The 17548-nt window shown below is 37.7% G+C and overlaps 1 protein-coding gene across 1 annotated transcript in view; it reads right to left on the reverse strand.

The window, feature by feature from the left end:
• The window catches only part of LOC134654815 (uncharacterized), a 184031-nt gene extending 166905 nt beyond the window's left edge, over positions 1-17126 (reverse strand). The window contains exons 1-2 of the mRNA XM_063510286.1: positions 16721-17126; positions 3899-4060 (exon numbers count right to left, since the gene is read on the reverse strand). Of these exons, the coding sequence (XP_063366356.1) occupies positions 3899-4057 (159 nt within the window). The 5' untranslated portion in view covers positions 4058-4060; positions 16721-17126. The remainder of the gene's footprint in view (positions 1-3898; positions 4061-16720) is intronic.
• Positions 17127-17548: the final 422 nt, after the last annotated feature.

Here is a 17548-nt window from a genome sequence, read left to right on the forward strand (position 1 = left end):
TTTTATGTTCGTTTGGTGTTAGTCAATGTATGTACTACCTCTCATCTTGGCAAAGCCCCCAGGCCTCAAATTCTTATTCTCAAGAAAATCCAATTATAATTAGCTCTGGATTGTCTGTTGGACGGTCTTCTACCATTTCAACTTTTCAACGTTATAAATTATCCTGAGATAACTCTCGTATGCACCAAACTTACAAAAGTGGCCACCAAAAAAAAAGTCACGTACTGAAGCGCCACGATTCAGCACCGCAATTTTGGAAAGGAGCTCCGATATTCCGGTAAAAGTAGGCTCCGAACACAATAAAGGAGACACAACAAGATTTCGGCGCGTCGTAAAGCAAGCATGGCGTCGTGGCGGATACTTTCGACGCTGCCCCAGATGCTGGCTAACGGTAGAGAGACCATCCGCGACAGATGTGCGAAAGCAGGCGGGAGTAATGAGGATTGTTCATTTCCATACCAATTTTTAAACGATGTTTTAAATTTCTGCAGGTCACCATCGCGTGCGCTGACTTATGGCCGAAGGGTATCATGTTTCGGTGGTTCTGGGGTAACATGATGAATTTACGCACCGGACCAAACGGAGCCAAAATTATATTCAGCACTTCAGGTTTTTTTTTATTAAGGCAAAACTGGCACGATATATTCTACAGTAAAAATATAAGGGTCGCACTTTTCTTTGTGACAGCATGATGACAGTGTGTGTCTTTAAATGGCGCGCCTACTGTTCACTGCTGTGCAATTGGCGTATCCTATCGGAGAGGTGCCAAAATATTTTCAGCAAAATATTTTTAGGAATGCAACTTGTATAGAGAACGGTATTTTTACGTACTCTTCTCTATAGTATCCGAGATTGTGAAAAGCGATCCCTACAAGTATACATTCCAATATGAGTCGCATGCAAGAGGTGATAATGTGTCCGACGCGACCGTTCCATTTTTAAACGAAATCTGCGACTCGGTTTAAAATTTATAGCAGCAATTTTTTATTTGTTTTATCGTACAAACAGCGCAACGCAGTTTTCAACTTGCTGTTCCGTGTTTTAAATTGCAATTCAATTACATATATCCACATTGATTAATTCGATTGTTTTTAAATTTGTTTCTTTATAGGGATTAATCGATGTAACAGTTATAAACTTTTATATAGTCAGATAGGTCCAATAGTAAGTTTTTTTTCAACAAGATGGATTTGGTCCATCTATTTATGATCTGGCCAAGATCGTAGCAAACTTACAAATGAGAGCAGCGCATGGCCAGTTTTATGAAAAATCCTTCAGAAAGGCTAATGTTCTGGCTTCTGAATTCTGATGAGCAAAATTGTTTAGTACATACATACTTGTATAATTCGTACCATAGTGTGAGTTTACGGTACGTTATGAAAAGCTACATTAAAGAAAATAAAACATACCAATTTAAACCATGATTAAGGGTGCATATTGAAGAAACATTACAAATTAAAACGGCTATCTGTATGCAACGCTGCAGCATAGAACATAGATCAATCATGTAAGACAGGGCGATGATGATTGATCTATGGTCGGGTAGAAGCGACTATTTGCTTACAGCTTTCCCGAGTGCTGTTACACCCGACTTCATGAGTATCTGATCTGAGCATTTTATATTTTAAAGAAAGATCCTAAGCGATGCTAAGTGAAGATAATGGTCTCCACTCAGCAGCTCAGTACTACAGCCAAGTGCAGTCGTTGGTTTTCTGCAGCTTATAAAATCTTTCGTTAGAATGCGCTTATTATGTTTTAATGCACTGCGAGGCGAGCCGAGGTTTCAAATATAAACCCGTTTCCCGTCAACAGAGGAACTGCGAGATCGTGTTGAGATGTTATTTGTAAGATGTTTTCGCAGGTGCCACCAAACTCCGATAAAAGAAACCGACGAATAGATCGAGTTTCGATCGACAAACCAACATAGTTGTTGTTCCAATCTTGGCAAGCCGAACGCTCGACGAAACCTGTATTCTCTCTGGTTATCCATTGTTGTTACGGATCGAAATAAAAACTACACTGGTTACTAGTTACGATCGACTGTACCCTGCTCGGTAATAATGGACACACGCCTAGATTTCGCCACCGAAACGCGTCATTTCATTATAACGTAACATTTCAGATTTCCAAAAATGATTGCGTTTATTTTGGTCCGCTATTTCTATCAGTAAAATAAAACGTCTGTCTTAGATAGGTAAACATTTTCAAAATATTCTAGTGGATTGTCTCTAAAAATATCACGTCTGGACTGTTCCGGATTGAACTCCAGTCAACTCGCCATTGGAAAATAGTACAAGGACTAAACATTTTCCATGGAAATTTTACGCTCCGTCGAGTTCAGAACCGCGCCCTGTTATAGGAGGTGACAGGCCAGTGTGGTAAATAGATTCAATATTCATCAGGTCGTGTATTTACATTGCTGAGCAATCGGAAGTGAGTCGAATGGTAAAGTGAACCAGGTAACTTATGACATGATCCGTAACAACAATAGGTAATTGAATAGCGCACAATCACTGGATCGCTGGATCGACTAGACTGTGCTAGTCGCAATTGGAGTAACACCATAGCTACCACACGCTCGCGCGACGTCCAATTTAATTAATTTGAAATATGCTTGCTTCGTTAGGATAGGCGTTAATTTTAAAGTCATTGAGTGTAATTACTAGTCGATAATGTCGATATCGTAAATTATTAGTTTTGTATGGTAAATAGGTGATTTATTTACTGATTGGTTTGCAATTTGCATCGACAATTGCCACCGGGTTCACCGGATGAACGAGAAATTGTCGGATATTGGACCCCGGGCTGCAAAACAGTTGCTGATGAGAACGCAACCAGGATTAATGCTAAGACGAGAAAGAGCGTATCGAAACCGTGTCCGTGCATCAAAACGGAGTCTACAGTCAACACTGATACACGTCGACAGTTTCGGGCGCCAATTGAAAAGGCCTTGGTCTCCGGGTGACGCCGCTGCGCGCTGCCATGAGCGTAACATTGTATGGAAAGACATCATTTCTATAGAGCGTAACGTACAGCAACCTGCAAAATATATCGCAGCGCATTATATCGCAGTACGTCCAATGGCGTACTGTGTACTGTGTGTCACCTTAGTCTTGGTAAAGCATTCTTCGTCCTGAAGCCGTCACATAGACAAATTTTAAAAGTAGTTTGGTTACGAGTTCGTGTTTTTATTTTATTGCTGAAAATGATACCATAAACTGTATAAAAGTTAAAATATTCGGAATGGTTCATGCTAAACGAACGTCTTATAATTTTTTTGATTTCGTTAAAGATACTGCCTGGTTCCTAGATAATTTAAAAAGTTTTTATGCGAGATCGAACTCTATCATAGTTCGGGATTTCATAGTTCTATAAAACAAAATGTATTTGCTTTACTTGACTTCGTAAAACACGAAGTAATATTGTAAGTTATTACTTGGGTCTTAAACTATCAATAAAAGCGACGATAAAGAATGTTATTAAGTATACTTATTATGCTTTAGTTAGCTGATATGAAATCGCAAATGTGATATTACTGTAACCTCCGTGTTCGGTCCATAAATTTCGCTATCATAGGCAAGAGGAATGTTTAATTACTGCATTCTCATAAATAAACTTGTGCGGAGCGAAATTTTAGTTTTTTTCTACAATAAAGTATTCGAGGCAAGCCAGCGGGAGTCGAAGTCTACGATCGAGATCATTTTGTAACACCTCGCGCGCTTCATCTATCAAAGTAGTATCTGAGGTGGTACTCGTACCACACAAGACACGTCATACAGCATTACGTGCGTGATATATTATGTGTGCTAAGGCAGTCTTCACACTGTTACTACAACCGGTCCCGAACTTGACGTCTTACGATACTAAACATTTAATGCAATTCCACACGCCGACTCACCTTGTAGCCAGTGTTATCGGGACCCGCGTGTCGCGAGACTGGGCTCAGCGCGCGGCGCTTCTTAGGCTGGTGGCGGGCCGGCGACACGGCCGGCTGGTATGAGGGCTGGCTGGCTGGCTGATTGCGATAGTGCGTCGGGTCCGGGTACATGACATGCATTCCCTGAAAAAAAAATTTAGGGTCATACTTTTCAGACTAAGGAAAAATACAAACAATAATCTGGGATATTTTCTCAACGTTTATTTAGCATAGACATCTGATCTACAACGTATAAAACAACAACAAAAAATCGCTACTTCGGCGTTGTTCTCGTAGCAACAGTATCAGAATACTATACAAGGTATTTCAAGATAAATTGGATATTGGATATTTCATTATCTGATCGCATAACATCATAAAAATCATAACCCATCTTTATGATGATATTCCTGGAATTATCTGAATATATTATGTTGGAATATCACAAATCAACTTACTATTTCTGCGTATGAAAAACGAAAATTAAGTAGGTAGTACGTATGTACTAAGCTTCGATATTATATCCCGACTTATAAACAAAATCGATAACTTGTTAACATTAATATGTTAAAAATTTATCGATTAATATTATAATTAATACATGGCACAAATTAGCATAGCATAGGACAAATAAGGTAAAGAGCCCGTACCATGAGTCATTGACAGTGTCAAAACTGGCATAAACGCTTTCGAGAACGTAATTTACTTTCTACACATCTCGCTTGCACTAATATGCGAGTAAATTACGTTCTCGATGACATTTATGTCAGTGCCAAACTGGTGGTAGTGGCACAGGTATATACCTAAAGTTTGTAAAAACACTTCCATACATAACTTTATATAAGTGTAGTTTTTGATATTCTGTTCAGTTTGTACGCAACAGTTGTGTTTGTAGAGTTTATGTACATAATTTTGTGTTTGAACCTTTGTTTTTTGTACAGTTTTATGAACAGAGAAGTAGATAACATATGCTTGCTTATGTTTTTGTCAAACGTGCAATGTTTTTGTCAAGAATGGTGATGCGCAGTTGGGGTAGGTATGAAAGAAGTTCTGGCGAGGTTGCGGAAGAGTACTTCGGCGTTCCTGGGAACTCGCCGTATAGCAGCGAGGCGGCAACAGAGGGGTTTTAGTGAGTAAACCTGGGGTCTCATTAGCCCACAACAGGGAGTCCCACATAACCATCTCGGCCAATCCCCGTGCCGGGTGGTATGCGTAAAGCATTTCCCCTCTTAAAAAAAAGGTATGAAAGAAATTGCTTACAAAAATAAATAAAAAATTTAGCATTTTTAATAATCCTCGTTTTATTAAAACTGTTTGATATATAGTCCGTGGGCAGGATGTTTACAGAATTGTAAACTTTAATTACAAACATAAATAGAATTCCAGAAAATTGCGAAGTAAAGAGTTCCAAAGCATTAATTAGTAGAGGTAATTTCAACGTCCGTAACAGGCAATTTGGCTGTTTAATAATAATTTCAACGAACGGACATTTTCATAACAAGAACGGCGAATCTTGAGGACCGACGAACGAGACGATTTTAATATTTTCGGCTTTCGTGGCGAAGCAATATTGCGGATTGCGTCGTAAAATCGAGTTCTCATTTGCTAAGAGCCGCCATTACAATGAGGCATGTCTCTGTAACGTGACTTCAACCTGTAAAAGCACGGATGCATATATAAAACCAGCTAAGCGGAATTGAAACTCTGGTTCGTACTGCCTTTCAAAGCTGGCAGTGATAGCGGGCTTACTGAACAACGGCAGGTTATAATGAGAAATTGAAAAATATAAAGATCCTTGCCATTCTTGGCAAACTGCCGAGCGCCTAAAGACAAATTTTAATTTGGTGTACACCACAGACTTTCGGGCAAATAATCGGCATACCAAAGGCACTCGGTCGAGAAAAGGCAAATTAAGCACAAATTAAATTTATAAGAATATATATGCAAAAGATTAAAAGTGATACACATGTAACACAAGATGTGGCACTCTTTTACTAAAGCACCGAAAGAAGAGTTTTGGCCACTGTGATGGGGTCGTTCTTTAAGAAATTATTGCGACATCTGAAAATCAAAAATATGGCAATCACTAATGCTAAGGTCAAATTCGCTTTGCATGCATCAAACTGAATGTTATAAATAAAGTAACAGCCGCCGCGCCGCTCTAACAGAATATTCAACAGACACGGCCCAAGGAAATATGAGCGGATCAAAACAATCTAGGTTTACAATGAAACTTGATTCTCCTTGAGTGCAAGACAAAGAATTGCGCAGCCCCGATGGAACAGTTAAATCCGCTTATTATAATAAAATCGGAACGGCTTTTTGCAAGGTTTCATGCGCTTAGCTCTGCTTAAAGCCTTGGACATTTGATACAACAAACCGCACCGAGATTAGGGTTCCCGGAATTCCCGGTTCTCGCCATACAAACTCAGTACCGGGAGCAAACCCTAACCGAGATGTACCCGTCTTGGGTAAACGTAAAAACAACAATACTTGCAAAATTCAAAAATTATCTTCATCTTTGGCTGTAATAAACGTAATAGTTCATCGGTTTTGTCTGTTTTGGATTAATATATAATAAGTCTTCCTGTTTTGTAACAAGATACCTATTCAATTATATTGAAGTGACTGTTTGATTCGGTGTGAATTTTAACGCTATTGGAAACCGATTTAAATCGATTGTCGAAATAAGGAACTACTTGCTTACTAAGAAACGAGACGAGGGAAGGAAATGAGTAATACTGGTAGTATGACAGTCATTTATGTTTTCCTTATTACGTGGTGGTGATAATGAAGCCGGTTTTATTGCATTAATAATTAATGTTTCTTGAGGTAGGCACTGGGGTAGAGGTATTGATTGTATGATCTACCTTAACCATCATGATTTGCTGGATATAATAACAATGAGAAAAAGGTCAATAGGTCGTCCTTTTCACAGGGTTTGCAAGCTTCCTTGGATGTACGTATGTATATTAAAAAACACACGAAGAAATTCGTCAATTACTCGTCAGGCGTATCACCGGGACCGGGGCCGTCATTCGACGCAAGAAGTACCTATAATGTTGAACTTATAAAGGGCCCCCACAGATATAGGAAGGAATAGGAAAGGAATAGTATTATATGCTCTGAGAGGGCCCCAATGTACTCTCATTCAATATATCTAGCCTAGCCTAGTGACCACGAGGAATATTCTTCCACTCAGCTGTCTGTTTAATTAATGTATGATCAACAATACGCCATAACTGTCGGAAACCATTACGGCCGTCAGAATGACATCCTATGATCCTATTGTGGTGAGAACAAAGCCTCGGCTATCGCAGCCATCGACTTTCTAAACGGAGCGTGGGCGACGCTGGACATTACGGCTAACGTGGAGTAGAATTTAGTGAAGGCTTCGTCACACAGGCGCGTTTTCCGGGCGCGGCGTGAGCGGGGCGCGCCGCTTTAAGAGCCAACAGGAGTGGTCATTTCTCCATACAAACGTACTCGACTGTTTCCTCCGTGGGTTTTGAAGCTAGAGCAATGATTTTTTCAACACAGATTAATATTGTCAATATCTGTGTCGGACCGTTTTTCTTTTTTTTGATATTTTTGTTTTTTAAGGCGCTAGAGCCCTTCAAAAATGGCCAAAATGGCCTAATTGACTATGCCGCAATGAGAGGCGTGCTATTCAAAACTGACATCAATTAGTCAAAAAAGCAAAACGGTCCGACACAGACAATGTCATAATCATTTAGATTTCCAAATTTGGTTACGATTGGTTAAGTTTTGGAGGAGGAAACAGTCGAGTACGAAACCTCGATTTTTGAGATTTTTACGCAGGATTTTTCGCCTTGTCCTTATCGCACTAGTTTTAGGAGCCGCTTCCGTTAGCGAGACGGGATATTTACCTAAAATATTTAAATCTTAGCTCCTGTTGGCTCTTAAAAATTAAAATTAAAATTCATTTATTTCAAGCTATTTGGCTCATATTTTTACATTATTTACATTTTGATAATTAAAAATGACATTTAAATATATTCTAATAAAATTAACATTACAATTTAAAATTTACAAATAATATTAAATAATATATAATAATAACACACACAACACAAACAATACACACAAAACTAGCCTACACCTGTCCTTACATGCCTGTTGCAACAGTGCGTGATGTAAGGACAGTCAAGACGATCTGCGATCATCGCCAGGACAGTTACAGCTTTTACATACAAAACGCTCACGCCCCGCCTGGAAAACGCGCCTGTGTGCCGAAGCCTTGCAGGTACGCCAATGTAATGTGAGAATTGATAAATAATTCCGTTCAGTTTACCGGCGTGTGCTGGAAGCTGGAGACTTGCTGGCAACGACAACGGAGTTTTTTTGACAACGATTTTGCACCTTTTAAAGATAGGTTAACTAACAAGATTAAGATTGAAATAGAAACGTAAGCCGAGGTGGGAAGTCTGGGCCTGGGTAGTGGATAGTGGAAAAAATCAAATTTGATCAAACTTAAGCCTACACGGATATAGTGGTTTGGAAATTAGATACGAGTATAATACAAACATGATGACACATAAGGTCAAGTTAAATTAGGTTGAACACCTTAGCAACATCGTGTGGCAATTTTAAACCAACTTAGGTATCACGCCGTATCAGTCTGAACATCAAATTGCCTGCTAGTGAATTAAAGTAGGCCTCAATAATTATACCTGAGACGTGTCGTAACCGTACGGGTTATGTCGAAAACGTGACAACAGCGTTTGTCTGACAAAGACTAATCACACGTTATTATCGTATAGGTACAACAATGCTTTCTTTTTTTGGCATCGGAAGACGGAGTGCCGAAGGAGTAAAGTATTATGCCAACGTACCTTTTACGTTCAAAAGATTAATCTTGCTTATTACTGCACAAAGCGCTACAGTGTTTTGTAACTGAGCTAAAAACCATTTAGGGCGTCATAACTTTTTATGACAAATATTCACAAAAGAAACATTTACGAATAAAGTGCTTTTAAGAATAAATTAAATCGGCTAACGTGAAAGCCTAAAGAACAAGGTGAAAGTAGCAAGCCCAACGAGGATCGCTTTGGGACAAGAAAATAACAGGAAATTGTTAGTTAGAACGCAAAATGACAGTATAGCGTCCTACAATATTTTACTTTAAATCCGTAGATGCTAACGTATCTACACAAGGAGGGGTTTCATTTTAACGTAAATTCCAGGTCTGTAAACTACGTACCTAGTCAAAGAAATAGGTATAATATTTTTGCTTTGGTATTTCTTCACCACCCTCCTTCTACCACCCACCCTCACCACCTTCGCTCTATCTTAAATAAATATTTTAACAAACGAAGATTCTATAAGTACCTAGAAATAATCAGAAGTTTGTTAACAAGCATCAGTCTGTTTATTTTTCCTTCTCAGAATAATAGTCCACGAGGAAACAAGTACGTAGTTATCCCGGGAAAAATCCATATGTGGAAGCAACGATGCATTGCGCGTATGAAAATAATGAGGAAAATCAAAATAAAAGTCTCCTTTGCTAAAAAAAACTATTATTCGAAGAAAAGGATCGCTAATTAAGAGAATAGAAAAGTGTACAGCCGGTCAACGTGGATGTAACTAAAGAGACGTTTGCTTTTTTGAACTTTATTTCAACGTGTTATAAAGTGTAATATATTTGAGGAGCGTCTTTTCAAAAGGGCTTATTTTTGTATGGTGTTCATACTTTTGAAAAGACTCCTCATTTGCCGAGAAAATTATGAACGCTAAGCGATTTCTAAATATTTTAAAAGATATGGTATGATAAGATATTCGGTAGGAAAATATTTTAAAAGATATGATATAGCATTTATGACGTGTTGAAGAAAGAAGAAATGTTATTGAAGTAGATAGGACCTACGTTTGTCAGTTCAGTACGTACCTACCACTACCACCTACCTACCTACCTACCTAGAAAAAAAAGTGTACCTATAGTCACTAGTTGTGCCCTGTTTATCAAAAGCTGTCAAAAAGGGACTTCCACTTGTATTACAAGTTACAAGCTTTTGATAAACAGGGCACTGGTGACCGTCCACAGTGGAGGCATTACTGTGAATTTGAAGCCAGGCGACGCTCAGAACTCGACACTAAGCGTGACGAGCTAAAGGCCAGACCACTTGTGGCCATCACATATAATTACGTCGGAGGGGTGCTGACCTGCAGCGAGTGTGGCCGCACATGCATTTGCTGCAAAGATTGGCTATGTCAGTCACCTGAGAGCGCACCAGCGACGCTCTCAGCGGTAGATAGCAGTCGCTGTGGCCGAAAACGGCTAGGAGATGATGATGATGATGACGTACAGTCAACAAAACCATTAGCTTTGCCCCCTACATACAAATAGCGATTTCGTAGTGTATTTTTGCAACAGACTATACAGCCGGCTAAAGTAACTAAGCCGACATTACTCAAAATCTGCATACGACTATGTCTTAGGTAACGCGTTCTTTCAGTTCCTCTCTGCAGAAACTTCTGTCGTATGGTGTACAATCCTCTAGGCAGGTTTGCGGCCGGCACATTGAACATGCAATGCCAAAGTTTAGGCGCACTTAGTTGCTAACTGTACCAGTAACGGTCCCGGCGACATTTCACGTTCGCCGCGCTCTCTCGCACCAACCTTTATTTCTAGGTGCCTATCTATTCTCAACATAAATCATTTTCTACACAACTGTCCCTTATAAATACCTAAGAAGCTGTTAGTAACAAGAGTTGAATAATCGATTTTAAGAAGTAGTTAAGGTACAGTTTTGCACCTTATTCCTTTGTAATAAGGCGAAAAATGTTAACATATCTTTGACGTCGACTGTACCTATCAAAGGAGAGATCATTTGCAGATCCTTTTCCATCAACTTTCAGGTTACCATTACCCATAAGGTGCCATGCAAAATCTCTATCTCTCTCTATTCTTTGTTAATGAGAAAGTTGCATTTTATCCACAAGAGTGGCAAAGTAATTTGATGCAAATTTTAAGGCGCTAAGTGTTTTTTGCCAATGCAGCAACAACCACCATGACAGGATGAAAAAAATAACTTCAAAAACACAGATTGATATTCAACTAGAAGGTAAGATATTCATTTTCAAAGGAAGCTACTCTATAATCCCTATGATGAATATGATGATTGATACATAAACTATCCTATGTCCAACTAGGGAACAAATCAAATTATTTTTTGAAAATATTTAAGTAGTCTCGCCTCGGCCAACGGTGGATTTGTACACATTTTCTTTGGTGTACGGTATCTATTTCAGTTTACCCTATGTTCTTCCTCAAGCTTTAAATTATCTCCATACCAAATTTCATCTTAATCGGTTCAGCGGTTTAAGTATGAAGAGGTAGCAGACATACAGGCAGGAGTTACTTTTGCATTTATAATATTAGTAGGGATTATTGGCTGATATTTCACAACATATTGCTATACTATCATCATTTTGATTTGATTTGATTTTGAATTTATAGGAATAAACAGCGCAACAACAACACCCGTCTGAGAGGTCATCACTTAAAGTTAGAAAGGCATAAGTCCCACAGTAATCCATACAAACACTTTTTGAGCAACTGAGTAGTGAGGACTTGGAACAAACTTCCTGAAGATGTGGTCTCAGCACAAAATGTAAACCAATTTAAAAATCAACTAGACAAGCACACCTATACACAGGGCTTGTTAACGTTACCAATTGACATTATAAAGTAACGTTACTTAACGTTAAAATCATAAAAATACCTTATTACCGGTAGTAAATGGTAACGATACTTGATAACTTAACATTATTATAACGTTAGCTAGTTAACGTTAATTTTACCGGTAATTTTACTTTTTATTGCAGGGCTTGTTAACGTTACCCAATTCACATTATAAACTAACGTTACCAAACTAACGTTAACACTATCATTCTTTAAGCTGATATTTGCTTGTAACTTCATACACAATTTTAAGGCCAGTAGACCTTATTGACCATAAATACGGCAGGGCTTCTGTCAAATTGAAATAGAATCAGTCAAAATACATTAAAGATAATTATGTACGTTAGTAAAACTCAACTTTAATTCTAGTAGTTAGAGTTCATAGTCTTTTGTCATTATTCTTTATGTTTATCAAATGAAAGAGGTGGTATTCTACTTGTTTAAGATCTTTGTCCAATATGCATTGCGTCTCACTCTCTCATTAAGCAAAATGTGAGACGCAAATACACATTGTATCAAGATTGGACAGATAGAATACCACCCGGCTGTGTCGGAATATATTTGCCAAAATAAGAAGGTTGCAAAACGTCATAAATTACTTTGTTAAATATGATGGTATAGCTAATTCGTTACTTGGTCGGTTTATATTAGGTACAGGCGTCTTTGATATAATATACGTCAAGATTATATAGGTTGGATAATGTCTTGATTTATTTTGTGAAATATGGAGGTGTTGCTGAAATGTAATTTAGTCGGATTATATTAAATGAGACACCTATTTATTGATGTTACTGCTTGCTTGTAAAAATGATTCAATTAAATTCGATTAAAGATAATTAAGTAGGTACGTTAGTAAAACTAAACTTTAATTCTAGTAGTTAGAGTTCATAGTCTTATGTCATTCTTTATGTTAATCTAGAATGGTGAAACTTAAATTCTTATTTGAGACATTATTACATGCAATGTGAAATAATAATAATGTCCTAATGTGATAGGTTGTTCGGCGTGTGGTTCTGAAGAGGAACGAAATTTTTATTATTTTTGCGCTACGAGGCACGGTTTAGGAGATCCAGCCCTATAAAGATTTTTCTTTCCTTTTTTTCTTCTATTTATTAGTTTTTTTCTTTTCTTGTGTTTTTTAAATGTTATTAAGGGGTTTCCTAAAGGGGAACGAAAGTTTGATTACTTTTGCGCTACGACGTACGGTTTAGGACACTTTAGGAGATACAGCATTATAAAGTTTTTTTTTCTTCTTTTTGTTTTTTTTAATATTAATTAGGGGTTTCGTACAGAGGAACAAACATTTTATTATTTTTGCGCAACGACGCACGGTTTAGGAGATACAGCCCTATAAATATTTTTCTTTCTTTTTTTGTTATTTTTTTGTGTTTTTTAAATATGACTTAGAGGAGTTTCATAAAGGGGAATGAATATTTGATTATTTTTGTGCTACGACGTACGGTTTAGGATATACAGCCCTATAAAGATGAAAAAAAAAAGAAATTATACCATAAACCAAATACTGCCTATATATTTTTTAAAGTGGTAACACACCATCGCACCGCACCGCGACCCTAGAGCGTCGCACCCATAAGTGAGAGCGAGAAAGAGAAACAGATATCTCTTTCTCGATCTCACCCATGGGTGCGACACTCCGAGGCCGCGGCGCGGTGCGACAGTGTGTTACCACTTTAATGGCTGAATGCCACGAAGGTGTGTCACAAATATCTGTGGAATGGAAATTAAAAAAAGCAGCCAAGCGCGAGTCGGACTCGCCCATGAAGGGTTCCGTAGCAGCAAGTAACATAATAAAATTGCGGTTTACGATTTATGACGTATTAAAAAATACTACTTACTAGATCTCGTTCAAACCAATTTTCGGTGGAAGTTTGCATGGTAATGTAATTTTTTTTAGTTTTAACATTCTTTTATTTTAGAAGTTACAGGGGGGAGGAGGGACACACATTTTACCACTTTGGAAGTGTCTCTCGCGCAAACTATTCAGTTTAGAAAAAAATGATATTAGAAACCTCATTATCATTTTTGAAGACCTATCCATAGATACCGCACACGTACATGTACATGGGTTTGATGAAAAAAAAAATTTTGAGTGCAGTTCTAAGACTTCTAAGTATGGGGAACCCCCAAAATTTATTGTTTTTTTTTTCTATTTTTGTGTGAAAATCTTAATGCGGTATTCTTATTCTTATGCGGGAAAATCTTAAATATCTCAGAATACATCTACTTACCAAGTTTCAACAGTATAGTTCTTATAGTTTCGGAAAAAAGTGGCTGTGACGTACGGACGGACAGACAGACATGACGAATCCATAAGGGTTCCGTTTTTTGCCATTTGGCTACGGAACCCTAAAAACGAATAAAAAGAAGAAAAAGAGAGAAAAATCTTTATAGGGCTGCATCTCCTAAACAGTGCTTCGTAGCGCAAAAATAATAAAATTTTCGTTCATCTTCAGAACCACACACACTGAACAACCTATCGTATCACTCCCTGAAACGTATAAAACGACATCCATGACGACTTTTATGACATACTGCATGGTCGCCATCTTGGATTCCAAAATGGTCATTTTCGAAATCTGCACACCTGATTCAAATAAGGTGCATCTATATCTATTAAGCCAATGATTTATAACTCAAGATAGGTTATAGGCGTTCCAAAATTGAAGAGCTTACCTTGTGACAAATTGGACAAGTTGCCTCTAGTCGCGACTGGACAAGCGAGAAATGTGCACGTGCTAACGCGCTCCCGCACACCGAAATAGAAAGAGACGAGCTTATGTTTAACAACGAGTATGACAAAGATGGATGGAATGAGAAAATTAATCAAAAATAACAGATTTCTTCGTAGGCTCAGAAATAAATATGGAAGTATTTTTTGTGCTCCTCAAGTATGATTATAACCTATCTATGGTTATATAATATCATTGTATTAAGCCAACATCAACAACATATCTACTATCGAAATGTACTTTTGATAGTAGTAGTACGAAATGTAATCTGAAAGGAATCAATAAATGCATTCCTGTAATGAGGAATCGACATTGATTCCAATTGACATTGATTCCAATTACTAGTAATTGTAATATTAGAAAAGGTGATTCCTGATTCCTCAATTGGAAGTGTAAGTACTTAGTAATTCGGTATTGTTAGATTACAAAGTAATCTGGGAATCGGTAATCAGATTACAAAGTAATTTCGAGTAATCGTGGAACCAGGAATCAATTACGAAATGCCCATCTCTGCTTGAGAGTGAATGAACATTCGCTCGATTGTCAACGATGATGGCATCTATCAGTGAATCAAACGGTAAATAAGCAGCTGTTAACGTTACCTACTAACGTTAAAAATGGTGTATCGATACCTTTGACTTAACGTTAGCTCAAATTGACAGCTGCTAACGTTACCATTTTGTTACCGGTAAAGAGTAGTATAACTAACGGTACTTGGTCTAACGTTAGTTAGAACTTAACGTTAGATCTGTCACCTTGTGGTAACGATACCAACTTTTTAACGGTATTTAAAGCCCTGCCTATACATCTACTTGTCAATGACAACTGTCAATGATTACTGGATACAGGCAATATCAGTTGTCACAACTGCCTGCCTGCTTATAGAATAATAATAATAATAATAATAAGGCGTTCTACATGACATCAAAACCCGTGAATGGGTTCCAGCAGGCGTTCTACATGACATCAAACTTGTCTTAAAGGGCCTCTGCGCTGTTGGCTTCGGCCCCACGCACGCCTCCCAAAGGTCCGGGACCCCATGGTCCCGAGATATGGTAAGACATACAAATAATAATAAAACCTTGCCTGTACAGATGTAGTGCATAATTGTTTTCCATCATATTTTCTCGGAAACATTCTCCTATTTATCATGCTATTTCAGACACCCTCAGTACTTTTTGTACCGAGACTGACCGAAATATCAAGACATGTTTGTGTCCAGTTTCCATGAAAATACAATGGAAAATGATTATACACTATATGTATCTGTAATTATATGGGTATGAAAATCTGTCCAACTTCAGGGAATAATAAAATATTAAATCAACATATTCATCAAAAATATAGCTTTATATCTCCCGGCTCGGCATAATTAAATATTATGCAGATTAATCTGTCAGCTCCCAGCAGCTCATATTTGAGCCAGAACGCTTATGGGTGACGTCATATCGTGGGAAATGACAGGTTAATAATTAAATACATAATTAAATATCTAAACTTGTAAAACAAATACAATTGGGATTTGTCATAATAAAGATTCAAAATAGAATGGAATGGGAAACCTTATTATAGGACTGGGCGGTAAGAGGTTAATATGTTTCTGCCTTACCCGAAATGAGCCTCTGGCCAGTTTTAATACAAATTAAAATTGGGTGAATGAGTTTTAGTTATGATTATGATTTAAGAGCATCTGTCAGCTCTGAGCCAAAATAAACCAAATGGTCATTTGGCCTTAAGCCAAAAGGTAGACCAAAGTAGAGCATTAAATATTAATTATTACTACAATAATTGTATCAATGCAACTATAGTCAATTTGAGTACTTGAACCAAGATACCAATTTAATTTATGCATCTTTATCAGCAACTTTTATCTGAACATTAATATTTTACACATCACTATAGCTGCTGTTTTTTTAATCTTATTTGTTTATGAAATACCTAATAATATAAGTATTGTCCTGTTGTTTATAAGTGGAAATTTTCCAATACAAACCAAGGGATTATCGACTTGCCACGTTGAAAAATTCCAATAAGAATAGTTAAAAATATCTAAAAAAAGCAGTCATATGTTTACATGGTTGACAGTTGGTCTCAAATTAATGTGCAAAAGTACACCCAAGTTATTTATACGACAGCACGTTCATGCCGTAAGACTGCATGACCGTTTTATAAGCAACATAAACGGAAAACCAAAAGGTTATGAGAGAAACTCACACGTCAGAAAGCGTTTTATATCGCTCGCTCATGTAGAAAGCACCGCACCGACACCTCACTTCGGCGGGAACCAGTATTTTCCACTCGAGTTTCTACACCCGGAAACCACTAATATATAACAAGCCTCTTTCTCACCTCTCTAAGTCAAATTTCTGACTGTAGGATCCCACTACCATGCTGAAAGAAACACACGAATCGGACAAAGGGTCCATCAAAACACAGCCATTTTGAATCCGTTTCTACAAAATGTTACGTGTTCCACTACCGTCCAATGTTTGTAAATCCGGGAAGTAAGAAAGTCGACTATCCGTTTGCACTCATTTTGTTCGCACAAATTTAACACAGTAAAAACTACCACTAAACATTTCACACACTTTGGGTACGATTTCACTTCATACTTTCGCACACACCCGCTTACGCCGCGCAAGGTCCGTCCAACGGAAGCGACGAACTCACACGAATGGAGCTGCGAGTCGTGGTGCGATGGCACTCTGCCAGTGTTGTCAGCATAAAGTTACGAATTCTACCAAAATAACCGGCAGCAGTAATACAGACTGTTATAAAAACTATATTTTCAGTATTTTCCTCACAAATTGGTAAATTCTCATTAGAATTTTTAAACATTGTAAATTTTCTGATCGTTTATGCAGAAAATGACAGCGTTTTACACAAAAATAAAACGCTAATTAAATAACTTACCATATTCGGAACCTAAAGTAATATATTGAGAGTGGCAACACTGTAGTTAGTCGTATTGTCCTTTTCTAGCATATACGTCCATCTCTCTCCCACACCCCCACCACTTCAGGCAGTTGCGTTTGACAAGTTTGACAGTTAGAAATAAACGCAAATTACCTCATTGTCTCAAAATTATACATATTTACACCAGGCAGGATTAAAACTTTAGGTTCCGAATATGGTAAGTTATTTAATTAGCGTTTTATTTTTGTGTAAAACGCTGTC

The sequence above is a fragment of the Cydia amplana genome, chromosome 15 (genome assembly GCF_948474715.1).
Source record: "Cydia amplana chromosome 15, ilCydAmpl1.1, whole genome shotgun sequence".
Lineage (NCBI taxonomy): Eukaryota > Metazoa > Arthropoda > Insecta > Lepidoptera > Tortricidae > Cydia > Cydia amplana.